At 49.3% G+C, this 15,132-nt stretch overlaps 1 protein-coding gene across 1 annotated transcript in view; it reads right to left on the minus strand.

Annotated features, from left to right (window-relative positions):
• Positions 1-14,270, minus strand: part of SLCO3A1 (solute carrier organic anion transporter family member 3A1) — a 154,537-nt gene extending 140,267 nt beyond the window's left edge. Inside the window, exon 1 of the mRNA XM_054169176.1 lies at positions 13,789-14,270. Coding sequence (XP_054025151.1) covers positions 13,789-13,968 — 180 coding nt within the window. The 5' untranslated portion in view covers positions 13,969-14,270. The remainder of the gene's footprint in view (positions 1-13,788) is intronic.
• Between the last annotated feature and the right edge of the window lie 862 nt (positions 14,271-15,132).

Genomic DNA, 15,132 nt, shown 5'->3' on the forward strand with positions numbered 1-15,132 from the left:
CATGGCTCTTGATAGCACTTTTGATAACAGAAGTACAACCTCTGAGCCTGTGGTAGTTTTAGGCTGTGCCTTTAAAATTTTTCACAGAGCTTGAACAGAAAGGAGTGAAATGTAAATAAATCACTATTGGGCATAAAGAAAGAAAATCATGCTAGTTCTAAGCAGTCCCACTGGAGAGAGAACTACCATATGAGTTAGTTTGGTAAATAATTTCTCTCTTTTGCTTCCTTGAGGTTGGGAGATAGTAACTTTGTGCTTCTGCTTGACCTTGGCTGCATTGTCTTGGCTGAGTTCTAACTTCCCTGCTCTGTCTCTTGTCCCTTTGTGTACAGGGAGAGAGAAGCTATTAGCTCCCCTGGTCCTTGGCCAGGGGGGTCCTTGTGCTGTTCACCAATTGTAAATCCTGTATATTTTGTGCATGTTCATTGCATTTCATTGTAGATTGCAGTCTTGCTTGTAAATACAGCCTTCATTTGCTTCCAACTGAGCTGGTCTGGCAAATTTAATGTTGGGGGGGAAATTTCAACCCACCACAGAGCCAAAGCACCCCTTCTTTGGGCCAAAGCTGGAGAACAAGATGCAGCAGGTTTCTGCAGGAACATAGTTGAGCTCAGTGGGCATTGAATGAACCAAGCACCTCGATAAGCCCAGCTCCTGTCCTGTGATCCTGTGGTTACAGGGTCATCCAAACCAGCTGATGTTGCAAAGCTAACGTCAGCACCCTTCACAAACAAGCACCCCTAGACAAGGCATCCCTTCAGCTAAAGCTCCTGTCCCTCAGGCAGCAGCTGCATTGGCTTCAGACATAAGGACCTGCATTATAACTAGCCATAGGCAGCAGGAAACAAAGTGTGCATCTCATGCAGAGACTGAAAGGCCCTTTGTAATTAACTGCTCTCAGCCCTGTACGTTGAACCAGTCAAAACCCAAAGCCCACGGTTCTTTTTTGCTGGTAAGCCCTAAAAATGCTGCCCACTCTTTCTCATGAAGGGCCCAGCGCTTTCTCTGCCCATCACACAAACCATTTGGCACAGGCTATTCCCACAATCAACTTTTACAGACAGTGCCTGCAGGACACAAACAAATCACCCCGTGGTTTGGTTGCACAGATGTGTTTCTCCTTGGGCTGCACCTACTTGCTGCCCAGCAGCACACCACAGGAAATGATGACTGACCACCAAGTGCAAACAGGTTCCAAGCACTGGGGAAACCATTTACAACATTTCTGCAAAGAGCCTGTCAGTGCTCAGAGAGAATTAAGGGTTTACTTCAGCTCATGGGTGAGGTCAGATGCTCTTCCAGCAGAGTGGAGCAAGCACCTGATGGGGACATGCTCCCAGCCAGCCTAGTAAGAAGAGGGACAGGGCTGTTTTAATTTTTGCCTTTAAGCATCCAAATTCATTTTATTTGGCAATAAAAATTCATCTTCATGCCCTGGGGGTCAAGTCAGGTTTGCCCCTGACAGTAATTGCTAGTCTTCATCTCAACCCAAGAGCTTTTTCACTTCATCTTCTGCTGCCCCTGCCCTCTGGAGAAAGGTAGTAGCTGGGTGGGCATCTGGCTGCAGTACAAGGTTAGCCCCTCCACACCACCTCACCAAGCAAGATGGGTACCCTTTTCAAGAGAAAAGTTAAAAGAGACTTAAGAACTTGTCAAAAGAAGCTTTAAAAAGACCTAACAAGTACAGTTGTTCTGGCAGCTCAGAGGAGCAAGCAGCCAGCCACAGGACTGAAAAACTGGAAAGCTAAACTCAAGCTTTTCCTCCCCAAAAGTCAAGCCCTAGTTACATGTTGTTACACTGCTGTTTCCCAGTCACAGGGAAAGAAATGATCAACCTCTAATGTGGCATCCCAGCACATCATGCAACACTCAGGCCCTGGCGGGATGAGGAGTAAGCATGGTTCCAACAGATGAAAGTCGTTAGCACAGCACAACAAGCAGCAGGAGACCACTGGGGGCATTTCTCCTTCATATTTTTCAAAATAAGTTTCTTGTAGTCAGGGTTTTTTAGCTTCTCTTTTGGAAGCTTCAAATGCTGCCCCCTCCCCCTCCCCCCCCTTCTCCCTTGACATTTCTCATGTGCCAAACTAAGTTTACATGAAGTCGAGACATGGAAAGAGGTAGCAGCTACTTCACATCCTCCTTCTCAGAAATGAAAACAACAAGAACCTCAAACAAACCTTTTTGCAGCTCTTCCTGTTGAAGTTCTACCAGAGGAAACAAAGCCTGCTCGCTCTTTAACACAGCAGGTTACAATCATAGAACAGCTTAGGTTGGAAGGGACCTCAGAGATCATCTACCCCAACCTCCTTGCAGGGATGCCTCTCAACCACACTCAAAGCTTCATCCAACCTGCTCTTGAACACCCCCAGGGAGGAGGCATCCACAACCTCCCTGTGCAGCCTGAGTCTCACCACCCTCATACTGAAAAACTTCTTCCTCTTCCACTCTAACCCTGCTCTCCCTCAGCTTCAAACCATTCCCCCTTGTCCTGTCTCTAGACACGCCCCAGAAAAGTCCCTCTGCAGCCTTCCTGTAGGATCCCATAGGATCCCTTCAGCTATTGGAAGGCAGCTCTAAGGCCCCCCTGCAGTCTTCTCCTCTTAGAGCAGTCTTGTCTTCTTAGAGGACACAGTCTTAAGCTGCACCAGGGGAGATTTAGGCTGGATGTTAGGAAGAAGTTCTTCATAGAAAGAGAGATTGGCCATTGGAATGTGCTGCCCAGGGAGGTGGTGGAGTCACCATCCCTGGAGGTGTTTAGGAAGAGACTAGAAGGGGTGCTTGTGGTTTAGTTGATTAGATGGTGTTGGATGACAGGTGAGACTCAATCTCAAAGATCTCTTCCAACATGATTACTTCTATTCTATTCTCTAGGCTGAACAACCCCAGCTCCCTGAATTGAAATCAGCCCTTGGTGGGGAGGTTAGAGGAGATGATCTCTAAGGTCCCTTCCAACCTAAGCCATTCTCTGATTCTAGGAAAAAAAAAATCTACCTTCTGGAGTGTGTATGGGGAGTAAAGAAGGCAAATGTGTGTGTGTGTATATATACACACACACACCCCATTATACATGATTCCAAATGAAAAGTTAAGCCTTGCTGGAAATTTCCTGTATTCCTCCACATCCACACCTCCCAACTCCTCCCAAACTGCCAAGCTTTCCTTCAGTTTCTTTGCAGCAGAGTTTGCAATTGCCTTTTAGAAGAAAAGAGGGGGGAAACCCAAACAATAACAAAACCCTTGAAAACACCACACACACAAAAAAACCCCAACAAAAACCCCACCCCAACCACACACTCAAGAATACCTTGAGAAAATGTTGGATTCAGATGCAAACATCAAAGCACCAAAAAAAAAACCCACCCCAAACAAAACAACCACCACCAACTTGAAAGCAGATCTGCCTTAGCTGCTTCAGAAACCATAATGCTGGGTGAGTCACAAAGAACTCAAACACAAGTGAATTATGCAGGTTCCTTTAAAAACTTCACTGTCATTTTCTGGATCACCAGAAAACTGAAGCTGAAGGCTTCCCCCACTGTCAGTAAACTCAGGCATTATGAATTATACAGGTGAACAGCACGCTAAGTGGTTTTAAAGGACATTTAAATATTAACAGTTGACCTTTAAATATTAACAATTGACAACTCCAGAAATCCTTGCCCAGAAAATAGAGTAAACCGGGCTGGAAAAGACCTTTGAGATCAAGTCCAACCTATCACCCAACACCATCTAATCAACTCAACCATGGCACCAAGTGCCTCAGCCAGGCTCTTCCTAAACACCTCCAGGGATGGTGACTCCACCACCTCCCTGGGCAGCACATTCCAATGGCCAATCTCTCTTTCTATGAAGAACTTCTTCCTAACATCCAGCCTAAACCTCCCCTGGCACAGCTTGAGACTGTGTCCTCTTGTTCTGGTGCTGGTTGCCTGGCAGAAGAGCCCAACCCCCACCTAGCTACAACCTCCCTTCAGGTAGTTGGAGAGAGCAATAAGGTCTCCGCTGAGCCTCCTCTTCTCCAGGCTAAGCAACCCCAGCTCCCTCAGCCTCTCCTCACAGGGCTGTGCTCCAGACCCCTCCCCAGCTTTCTTGCCCTTCTCTGGACACCTTCCAGCAACTCAACATCTTTCCTAAACTGAGAGACCCAGAACTGGACACAGGACTCAAGGTGTGGCCTAAGCAGTGCTGAGTACAGGGCAGAATGACCTCCCTGCTCCTGCTGGCCACACTATTCCTGATGCAGTCCAGGATGCCATTGGCCTTCTTGGCTACCTGGGCACACTGCTGGCTCATGTTCAGCCTACTATCAACCAGCACCCCCAGGTCCCTCTCTGCCTGGCTGCTCTCAGCCACTCTGACCCCAGCCTGTAGCACTGCATGGGGTTGCTGTGGCCAACGTGAAAATAGATCATTATGGAGCATGGAAAAAAAATTCTTTGCTCCCACATCTGCCCTTGCAGCCACTTATCTAAACGGCACTGGGCCTGCAAACATGCAGAAATCATCCATGCAATAGCTGCAGACACCAGAAAGAGAAAGTTGTTAAAAAAACTACAAGGAAAGGAGAAAGTGGAAAGCAGGAAGAAAGCACACTATGATAGGAAAGGAAGCGGAGAGGAAAAAGAAGCCAAACCAAACTGCTTCTCTTCTTCTTGAGCCATAGAAAGTAAGTAACAAGGATGACAAATATTCCAGCCCATGTGAGGGAAAGATTTTGGTTTTGTGCTGCAAGCAGTTATGTAAAACTGAGTGTGTTGAAGCACTGCTGCAGCGTGAGCCCCTGAGTAAAGGATCTCCAACCTCAATACAACAGGCACTGTGCAGCAGCAGGAGGGTGCCTGCCTCCTGCACTTCAGTAAGGGATATTCGGGTATCAAACTGCAGAGGGACATCACATTCAGAATAAGGCTGGAAAAGAGAAAGTTGCTAGCTGGAGGGGTGATTTTATTTCTAAGGCCTTTGCTAGATTTGCTGAGTGAGGAGGGGCAGATCCAGTCATACCTGTGCTGTAGGTCTTCATCTCTGCATGATTACAACTGCTTCCCAGCTCCAAGTCCTGGGAAAAAGGAACCGCTCCTTCTCTCCATGCTTTGATCCATCAACTCAAACAGACATCTTGGATGCAGGGAGCACCTTATGCTTCCCATAAGAGGGCAGAACCTTCCCAGCATTGATGGGAAGCAGCACCAGACACTCCAGGAACTCCCCAAACAGTTTACTGTTACTGCTGGGTGTATTGATAGTGTATGAAGCATAGCAGCGTTAAATCTCTACTTGCTGGAGCAGGGAATGCTCCTTGCATCTACAAAGAGACAGAGAGTCTAGTGGTTGCTCCAAGGTGACCTGGAGATAGGACTCTTGGGGTTCTGGTCCTGGTTTTGCTGCAGAGTTATAATGAAGCCTTGTAAATCAAAACCAGTGGCCCATTTTTTGCTATGCAATAGGAAAACCTAATTCCTCCCAACTCCACTGGAGCACTTAACATGAGAGTTACTACACAAAGTACTATCATGTGCTTACTTAAACTTCTTTGGATGATGCTTGAAATGTATCACTCTGCAGCTTCATCTGGTGTTGATCAGAACACAAAGCTACACTAATGCATCCAAGCTGCAACCTCACCCACTAAGTACTATGCCATTGTTTAATCTTGCAGCCGTGAAGAAATAACTGAAGGCCAAGGAGTGCACAGAGTAAGGAAACATTTTAGGTTATTATACACAGAGGACAAATCTTTCTTGATGAATTGCAGAATAACTCTTTTGAAGCAATAAATTTACACTGCTGTAGCAGAACAGAAGTTGGCTGGTGGGCCTTTACAATATCCTGAAATTATGGGAAAAGAAAGTCCATGCAGCCTGAGAGAGATCCCTTTCTGGGAAACAGGGAATATCTGCTCCCCCTTGCAGAGAAGGAGAGGGATGGCCATTCAACTGAGCCCTCTCTGAGACAGGGGCTATGGTATGATTTAAGGAGACATACAGAACTATCCAGAGAATATATCTGGTTGGAAAAGTCCTCCAACATCATCCAGTCCAACCCTCCACCCAGCACTGCAGGGTCAACACCAAACCATGTCCCTAAGCACCAGGTCCACAGGCTGCTTGAACACCCGCAGGGGTGGTGACTCCACCGCTGCCCTGGGCAGACCTTTCCAATGTTTAAGAACCCTTTCAGTGAAGAAAAATTTCCTAATATCCAACCTAGTATCTGCACCCCTGGTGCAGATTGAAACCATATCCTCTGGTGTCAATGGCCACCAAGAAGAGGCTGGCCCCTCCTCGCTCCAACCTCCCTTCAAGGAGCTGCAGAGAGCAATGAGGTCTCCCCTCAGACTCCGCTTCTCCAGACTGCACATCCCCAGCTCCCTCAGCCTCTCCTCATAGCCAAAGTGCTCCAGGCCCTTCTCTGGACATGCTGCAGCCCCTCAATGTCCTTCCTGGAGTGAGTGGCCCAGAACTGAATTCAGCACTCAAGGTGTGGCTTCCCCAGTGCTGAGCACAGCAGGATGGATCACCTCCCCACCCCTGCTTTCTAATCCAAGCCAAGATGCCACTGGCTTGCTTGGCCACCTGGGCACCCTGCTGACTCATGTTCAGTCAACTACCAACCAACACCCCCAGGTCCCTCCCCAGGCTGCAGCTTTCCAACCACACATCCAGCTCTGTAGCTTACCATGGGGCTGCTGTGAGGCAGAGTTACTGCACAAAACAAGAACAACAGGGAGGTCCCTCCCAACCCCTACCATGCTATGATCAATGTAACTCCCTGATCTAATTCAAGATCCCTTTAAACCTCAGCTGCACAAATCCTGCAAGCCATTAAAACTCAGAGCTAGTTGTCACACAGGCACACAGCAAATGCTAAAGGGATTTTGGAAGTGAGGGCTGGCCAAAAGAAATGAAGACATTGGTGGTTATGATGGACCATAACATTTCTAACAGGCTGCTCTTTCTTCCAGGGCTTACAAAGACCACTTGGCCCTTACAAAGAAACCTAAGAACTGCCAAATTTTCTGCCAATAATAATAATATTATTTTTAAAAGGCAATAAATTAGTTCACAGTCCTACACATCAAGTGCAGTTGTCCTTTAAATGCATTTAAGCAAGAAGGCAGCAAATTGTAAGCCTGGATTTACTCTGCAAAAGGCACACAGTACATAATGGAAGAGACAAACACATTATCTCCGCACTGCTCCATCATTAGTAGTACATACAACACAACTTTAAACCAATGTACCACTGCCAGCTACTCACAAGCCTTCCTGGCACTCAAACATCCACCCTACACCTGATCACATTTGTTTCTGCTAATTTGTATGAAGTTTTTATGTTGATGAGTCAATGCCACATTCCCCAAGCCAAGCCCCACAGGAGTCTGATGGCATCACAACCCAGAGCTGGATCTGGTTTCTCCTCCACTCCACAGTCAGAGACTGAAAAAAAAACCATCAAAAGGCTTCTTAGAAAAGAAATATGAATGTAGTCAAAAGAGCTTGTTGAGAACAACTTTCTGTGCAACTCAGCTGCAAAACAGACAATATTCTCTAATGGGAAAGGCATACTAGAAACAACTTTCCAGAAATAACATTGCCAGCAAAGATATATTAAGGGAAAATGAACTGTAAGCAATAACCAGCCAATGCTTGGCAGCCTTCATCCTCACTAAAACATTTATTTTCACTCCACTTTTTTTTTCCCCCCCCTTAAATACCCCAGCGACAAATAAATCATGAGCATTACAGCTAATTTATTACTCAGCACTGCTGAGGATGGAAAGGGAGGAAAAAAAACCCCACCACAACCAAACATAAAATAGGACAGAGATATTTTCAAGCTGATTCTTATTCTAGGAAAATAAATACTTTAATAAAAACAATAATAAAGTCAACATGAAACCAGTTAAGTCTGAAGCGGACTGAAGCACCTGAAACTGGAACTGCTTGGTGCTGCTCTTCTCTGCCCATGCCCAAGCCATTCAGGCTCTCCTGCTGTTAACCAAGCTAAAGCTTTACCAATAGCTCCAGCAACAGAGTCAAGCTCTGCCTCAGTTTCCCCATCTGTAACATACCTCTCTCCCAGTTCAACCAGACTGCAAATGCTGTGGGGCAAGTTCTGTTGCATAGCACCAAGCACAACAGAAAGCTTTGAAGCACTGCAGTACTCCTAAAGTGAAATTGTCTTTGATGGCATCCTCTATGTGGAACCCCTCTAATTTCAAGGAACACTTGACCAGGTCTCTACAACAGGAGAGACAACTCCTTTCTGTAACAGGCAAACAGTATTGCATGTGTCACATTTAACACAGGAAGGGGGTGTACACAAAACCAACTTAAATCCAATAGTCAAATGCCCCTCCTAATCCCTCAGTTCCTTGGTATCCATCCCACAGGACCCCTATTTCATAGAACTGGAAGGGACCTCAAGTTCCAACCCCACTGCCATGGACAGGGACACCTCACACTAGATCAGGTTGCTCAGAGCCACATCCAGCCTGGCTTCCACCACCTTCCTGGGCAACCTGTGCCAGTGTCTCACCTCCCTCATAGTGAAGAGCTTCCTAACATCCAATCTGAAACTACCCATTACTTTTTTTTTCCATTCCCCCCAGTCCTATCACTCCCTGACACCCTAAGTCCCTCCCCAGCTTTCTTGCAGCCCCCTTCAGATCCTGGAAGGCCACAATTAGGTCTCCTCAGAGCCTTCTCTCTCCAGACTGAATAGCCCTAACTCCCTCAGTCTGATTGTTCCAGCAGGAACCCTTTGATGATTAACTTCTCTATTTACTTTTGAATATAGAACTTTAAGCTTTTCATCAATATCCCAAACTCCATCAGCAATAAAACTGCAGGAGCCTGTCTCAGAGAGCACATACACACAGCACACAGTCTCACCTGGACTCGCATGCACTATTTTTACTGCAACTACCTTAAGAGGGCCTTCACAAGCTGCACTCAACCACCACTGCTCCAAGCAAAGCTCTAGCCAGGAAGCTAAGCGTGGCTCAAAAGTTTTCATTCAGCAAAACCCCAAACAATTTGGCATTCATCCCCATGCAAACACCAATGCACCCGCCTTGGGAGGGACCAATTATTTTCCTTTCCATCTCCTGCTGAGGCCAGCCATCCTCTGTCACTTGACAAAACACATGAATAGTTGCATTCAAAGCTGCAGCAAACAGAGACATCTCAGTAAAGCTCTGTAAAAACAGCTCTGCGGAGCGCACCACATCACCATTCCTCAACCCACTTCCCATATGCGCCCCCTGTATCTAAAGGAGCCCGTGACTTTGGCAGATGTTGGAGGCTTGCAACTAGGTCAGTTTGAACCGGAGCGAGCCGAGGCTAAAGGCTAGAGAGAGAAAATTAAATCATGCTCCTGCTCCACGAACTGTGGCTGTCAAACCCAGAGCTCTTCGCCCTCTGCTGAAGCAACGATTTCACCGCCGGGCTAGGAGAAAGGTTTGACTGGTTAGGCTGATGAAAAGCCCGGGCGATAAACAGTCAGGAGCGCTCGGAACGTTATTACCAGTCCAAATGTTTCAAAACATAATGCAGACAGGAATCCAGGAGTGGAGGGGGAGCGAGGAGGGAAGTGCTGCCAAGGTATGTGAATCAGCCTTATCGAAATCCTCATCGCCGCGCGGCCGGGGTGACCGAGCACACTGCTGCGTTCACCCGAAAGGCACAGGGCTCCCACTGGAAAACGGAGGTCCCAGCCTTCCCCTCCTGCTGCCAGCTGCACCAGTCATGCTCAGCTCTTTAATCCACAGACCTACGCTGCAGGAGAGCAACCGGGGAGGGGGGGGAATGGAAATCATCTGGGCTTTTCAAAGTTGCTGCAAAAAAAACCCCGGAGTAACTTCTGCAGCAGGAATGCAGACTACAAGCAGCATTTCCCCACTGCCGCTGCAGATGCTGGGAAATTCGAGTTTCCAAAAGCAAGCAAGGAGTAATTAGATGAGGCCAAATAAATGCATACACAAAACCTTGCAAGAATATGCAAATAACAGGGTGTATTCAGCAGCCCCAGAAATTAAGGCAGCAGCGGAGGCTTGCATTTGCATAAAGTATGCAGGGTACAGCACCAAGTCGGTTTGGAACATGTGCCTTTTGCAAAGAGCAAGCCCAGTAATTGACAAACATCTTGGAACACGACATTAATCAAACACACCCTAAAACCCTCATGTGACAGACCTCAGAGACACCAGGCTAATTAACCATAGACCTCTACTGCTGGCATCCTGGGGTCCTTTCGCCGCCGAGTTCTGTGGGAAAAGAATTGGACCTCATAGATTTTTATCAGCATTTATTATTTATAAAGCCCTGTTGGCAAGCACAATGTTTCATGAACAAATCAAAGTGAACAATCCCTGCTTCAAAAAACCATGTAATGAATGAATGCATACTTTGTGCATGCATTCAAGTGGGTGCTGCTAGTTGAGAAAAAGAAGTCTTTACATCTCTAAAACATTAAACTACCCACTTCCAAGTGGACTGATATGAAAGCCAAGAAAAACCAAATCTGAGCTCTTCAGTCAGTCTTAAAAGTCAAGCCCTTGCCTCTTCTTACCAAGCTGAGTTTTTGGCCTCTGTGCAGAGCAAGGCAGGCAAACCCAAGGAAACCAACTTGTCACCGTATAAGGCAAAAAAGAAAAGGTTTCTCTTCCTGAGTTACAAATAACTAGGGAAAGTCACACACGTGGCCAAGCAAAGCAGAAGCATGAAGGCAGTCCTCGCTCACTGCTGACAGGCTAAAATTAGTAGTTTATTCAACTTCCCAGAACTACACAGTGTGTCTGTCCTCTACAGCACCTCCCTATTTGTCTTTCTCTTTGCTCTCTTGCTTTGTCTCATCTGCTAATTTGTCCCTCAGGGGGCAGCCCAGAGTGCCACTGCCAAGCCCAGCAAGCCTCCTGCTTACCCCAGGAGCCTGAGTAAATGAATATCCACTTGCAGTTACACCTGGGCAACTCCGCCCTGCCTCCAGTGATTCCACCTGAGAACAGCACTTGGCCCCACAGGACACCCGGTCTGCAGAAATGATTAAGTTCCCTCTCCACACTTTCCACCAAACACCTTTCCTGCCGCTGCTGTTGTTCCCCTACAACACCTGTAAGCACAGCACCCACCCAGAGTCACTTTAGTGCAGATTCCCTCTCCAAAGATAACTCCACATTTGCATCTGTTCATTGTACAAAGAGCTGCATGGTATTTGCAATGATGACAGATAAATTATACAGGGAAGGGAGGAACACTTGCCCAGTGCAGCTGGGCCACTGCTTATGCATGCTGGGGATTGTTGTCAGTTTAGGGTGGGGTTTTTTTCCCCTTCCCCTCCACCAACCAGTTGTCTGCTAGGAGATCCAGCTGACCATGGGTGAATGATGTCATGCTGGACAAGATGGTATGAGGTTTACACAAGGCCAAGTGCAGGGTCCTACACTTTGGCCACAACTACCCCATGCAGTGCTACAGACTGGGGGATGAGTGGCTGGAGGGCAGCCTGGCAGAGAGGGACCTGGGAGTGCTGGGTGACAACCAGCTAAGGATGAGCCAGCAGTGTGCCCAGGGGGGCACACAAGGCCAATGGCATCTTGGCTTGTATCAGGAATAGCGTGGCCAGCAGGACTAGGAATGTCATTCTACCCCTGTACTTGGCCTCAGTTCTGGGCTCCTCACTTCAAGAAAGATCTTGAGATGCTGGAGCAGGTCCAGAGGAAAGCAGTAAGACACTGGGGAAGGAACTGGAGGGAAAGTTTGATAAGGAGAGGCTGAGGGAGCTGTTTAGCCTGGGGATGAGGAGACTCAGGGAGGACATTCTACAACTACCTGAAGTTGTAGTAAAGTGGGGCTCAGGCTCTTCCCCCAGGCAACTTGTGACAAGACAAGAGGGCATGGCCTGAGGCTGCACCAGGGAAGGTTTAGGTTGGATGTTAGGAAGCACTTCCTTGTGGAAAGGGTAATTAAACACTGGAATGGACTGCCCAGGGGGGTGGTGGAGTCACCATTCCTGGAGATGTTTAAGGAAAGACTGGACGTGGCAATTAGTGGCATGGTCTGGTCAACGTAGTGGTGTTAGGTCTGATGATCTCAGAGGTCTATTCCAGCCTCAATAATTCTGTGATTCACAGTCCTGGAGAATGGCAAAGAGTAAAGACAGCAGCAGCTCAGTTTGCTTAACCTCCAGGAGGAGGGAGGCAGAACTCCCAGAATTGCAGCAGTGTTTTCCCTGCCAGCCGGGCTGGGGTGCACAGAACACACCAGAGGAGTGAGGGGGAGTGAGCGTGCTACTCCAGTACAAAGCACGCCACAGGAGTCGGGGAAAACAGGAAAAGAAACACTAAACTGGTGAGGAGAGAGCAAGAAGAGGAGTTTGAGGAAAACGCCACACTAGAGCCTGCTCTGCCGATCCCGTGCTCAGCAACTGTAGCAAAGTGTGCCAGCATCCAGTCCTCAGGCAGAGCCGTACATTTGCAGCACGCTGGTGCCCACTCACTGGGTGACATCACCTCAGCCAGCTCTCCCTTGGTCATTACTTTGAGGAAGCATCATCCCACACTCATTCATGCTGACAACTCATATTGCAAGCAGCTCATCAGAAACAATATATTTACTTACTAAGGCGTTACTCATGTGAAAGAGACAGACCCTATCTGGCTCCTGCAAACTGAGTGATGTCCACCTATGCTCACTCAGGGAGCTGCTGAATTTACCTCAACAGATGTGATGTAGTTTCCTCTGGAATGCCAAATATGCTGCAAACTAAACTTACATGTTTTATGACACGGAGAGATGACTGCTAATTTCCATTTCCTATTAATAGGGCATATTAACCATGCTTAGTTTAGCCACGTACCTTGAAAAATTACAGCTCACGTTCAGGACAAATTTGCATAAGTACTTTGAACGTGTGAGAGAGGAGCAGGGCTAAGTACTGGATACAAGTATTCCAAATGCAGAGCTCCTGCACTTACTGTATATTACATGTATGGCCTCAAAAAACCCTCAGAGATTATGAATACATTTCTTTTCCATGGAAACTATAATTCTCAAATCCAGCAAGCTATTTTGAGAAATTTAAATCAACTCTACACTTACATCTGCTGGAAGAAGAACACTTCATTTTCACAGGCTGCCTCTCGGTGCATACTCAAAGGCACAAGCCCAGCCGTATGGACATCTTTCCAACTCTTCTACTACAGTTCTGCCGCTGACACCAAGATCTCACTATGCAGATTCAGTGCAAAGTCCTATTTTGCCTGTTCTCTACCTACCGCCAAGACGATGGGGCAGCTGAGCTTAACGCCGCAGCATCACTCGGGGAGGAGAAGGAAATGTACAAACGCGGGAGGCACGAAGTAAATGCCCCACTAGATTTCCTCGGTATTTGTTCAGCGTAAACTGGAGAGGCTGGCGTTTGATCCGAGTTACCGGCCAGGTCGGGAACTAGCAGCAGTGAGCAGCCAGCCGCACGCCCGACCGTGCTCCGGGAGTGCGGGGCAGCGGCTGCAGAAGTTAACCGCCGCACACGCGGGAGGGCCGGCAGAGGGTAACCCCCCCGCACTGCTGAGTCATTTACGCCGTGAAACGCTGGGTTCTCGTAAAACCCACCCAGGGGCTAAAGGTAGAGGGGTGAGGGAGGGTTGCTGCCCGGCGACCTGCCCCGGCTGCGCGGAAACTTCCCCTGGGTTGCAGCCGGCGCATCCCCTGCTCCGCGGCTCAGCCCCGCCGCGCCGGCTCTGCGGGTCGGGCGGGGGGGCTCCGCGGGCCGGCTCCCACTCACCAGGTAGGCTCCCACTGTGCCCTGGGCCAGCATCAGCGCGCACTCGGACACCAGGAAGAGCTGGATGCTGGAGAAGCAGGAGACCTTCCTCCGCCGCCTCCGCTGCCGCGGCGCGCTGGCCCCCGGGAGCTCGCTGCCGCCACCGTCGCCGCCGCCCGCCGAGCTCCGCTTCCCCGGCATCCTCCCGGGCACCGCCGCCGCCGCGGGATGGCGGGCCCCGCGGCTGCTCCGCGCCTTCCTCCTTCCCGGGGTGCCAATCACAGCGGCAGCCCGCGGCGGCTGCCTCTCCACCCGCGGGCTGCTGCTGCCATGGCCAGCGCGCCGCCTTCGCCTTCTCCTCCTCCTCCCGTCTCTCCTCCCCTCGCCCTGCCGCGCTCCCTCTCTCCGCCGGCCCCGCGCAGGCCGGATCCGCGCCCCCGCCGGCAAGGGGCGGGGGAAAGCGCGGGGCTGGCGCCGGCGGAGGCTCCGCGGCGGACGGGGCGGCCCCGTCCCGGGATACGCGCGGGGCGGCGCAGCCGGTTCTTATCGGTGCGGGGGGGGGCGCCGCAACACTCCCCCCCGGGCCGCCCCGGAGCTGGCTCCTCCCGGTGCGGGGTCGGAGTCCGCAAGCGGAGGGAACGGAGAAGGTCCCCGCACGGGGCTGGAAGTTTTTTACGCAGGTTGAGAACGAGATGCCCCTAGATAGGCCTGGCTCGCATCTCCCTCCTCCTGGCATCCCGAGGCCTGGGTGCCCTAGTTTCATACTCCTGCAAATGCCCTTTTCCACGGGGCACGAAGGAGCCTCTGTAAAAATTGCACGTTCCGCAAAACAAGCAGCGCTAGGTGCCACGCGTTGCGGCATCGCTGCCACGTGGGCAGGACGCTGCGCTTCGTGTCCCAGCCACGTGCCTCTCCCGTGGTGCCTTTTGCTGTCACTCTCACCTCCAGTTCTAATTTCAAGAGATATCTTCTTTTAAAACCCACTAATCGTCACTTCTACTATTACAGATCGCGTTCCTTGTTGGCGTAATAGCAGAACCCGATCGGCTTTGCCCTCCGAGTGCACTTTCCCAGTTCATTTCTGGGTCTGCAGTGGGGGCTGCTGCTTTGCTTTCTCATGTTAGAGAGCTTCCAGTTCACTGGGAGTTTAGGTGCTTAATCCATTTAGCACTGGGACCTCTGTGGTCTTTGGGAGGAATGGTTTTCTGTGCAAGCACAGGTTGTATTTTTCAGAAATAACTGCGTGATTTGGATCCTAAACTTCATTTTCAAGGCTAGTTGTGGCTTGGAATCTCCTAAATACTTACAAAGATGCCTTTGAAAATGGACCTGGAGATCATTCTGATTGTTCACCAGTCAGGCCGG

This window comes from Dryobates pubescens, chromosome 17, assembly GCF_014839835.1.
Source record: "Dryobates pubescens isolate bDryPub1 chromosome 17, bDryPub1.pri, whole genome shotgun sequence".
NCBI lineage: Eukaryota > Metazoa > Chordata > Aves > Piciformes > Picidae > Dryobates > Dryobates pubescens.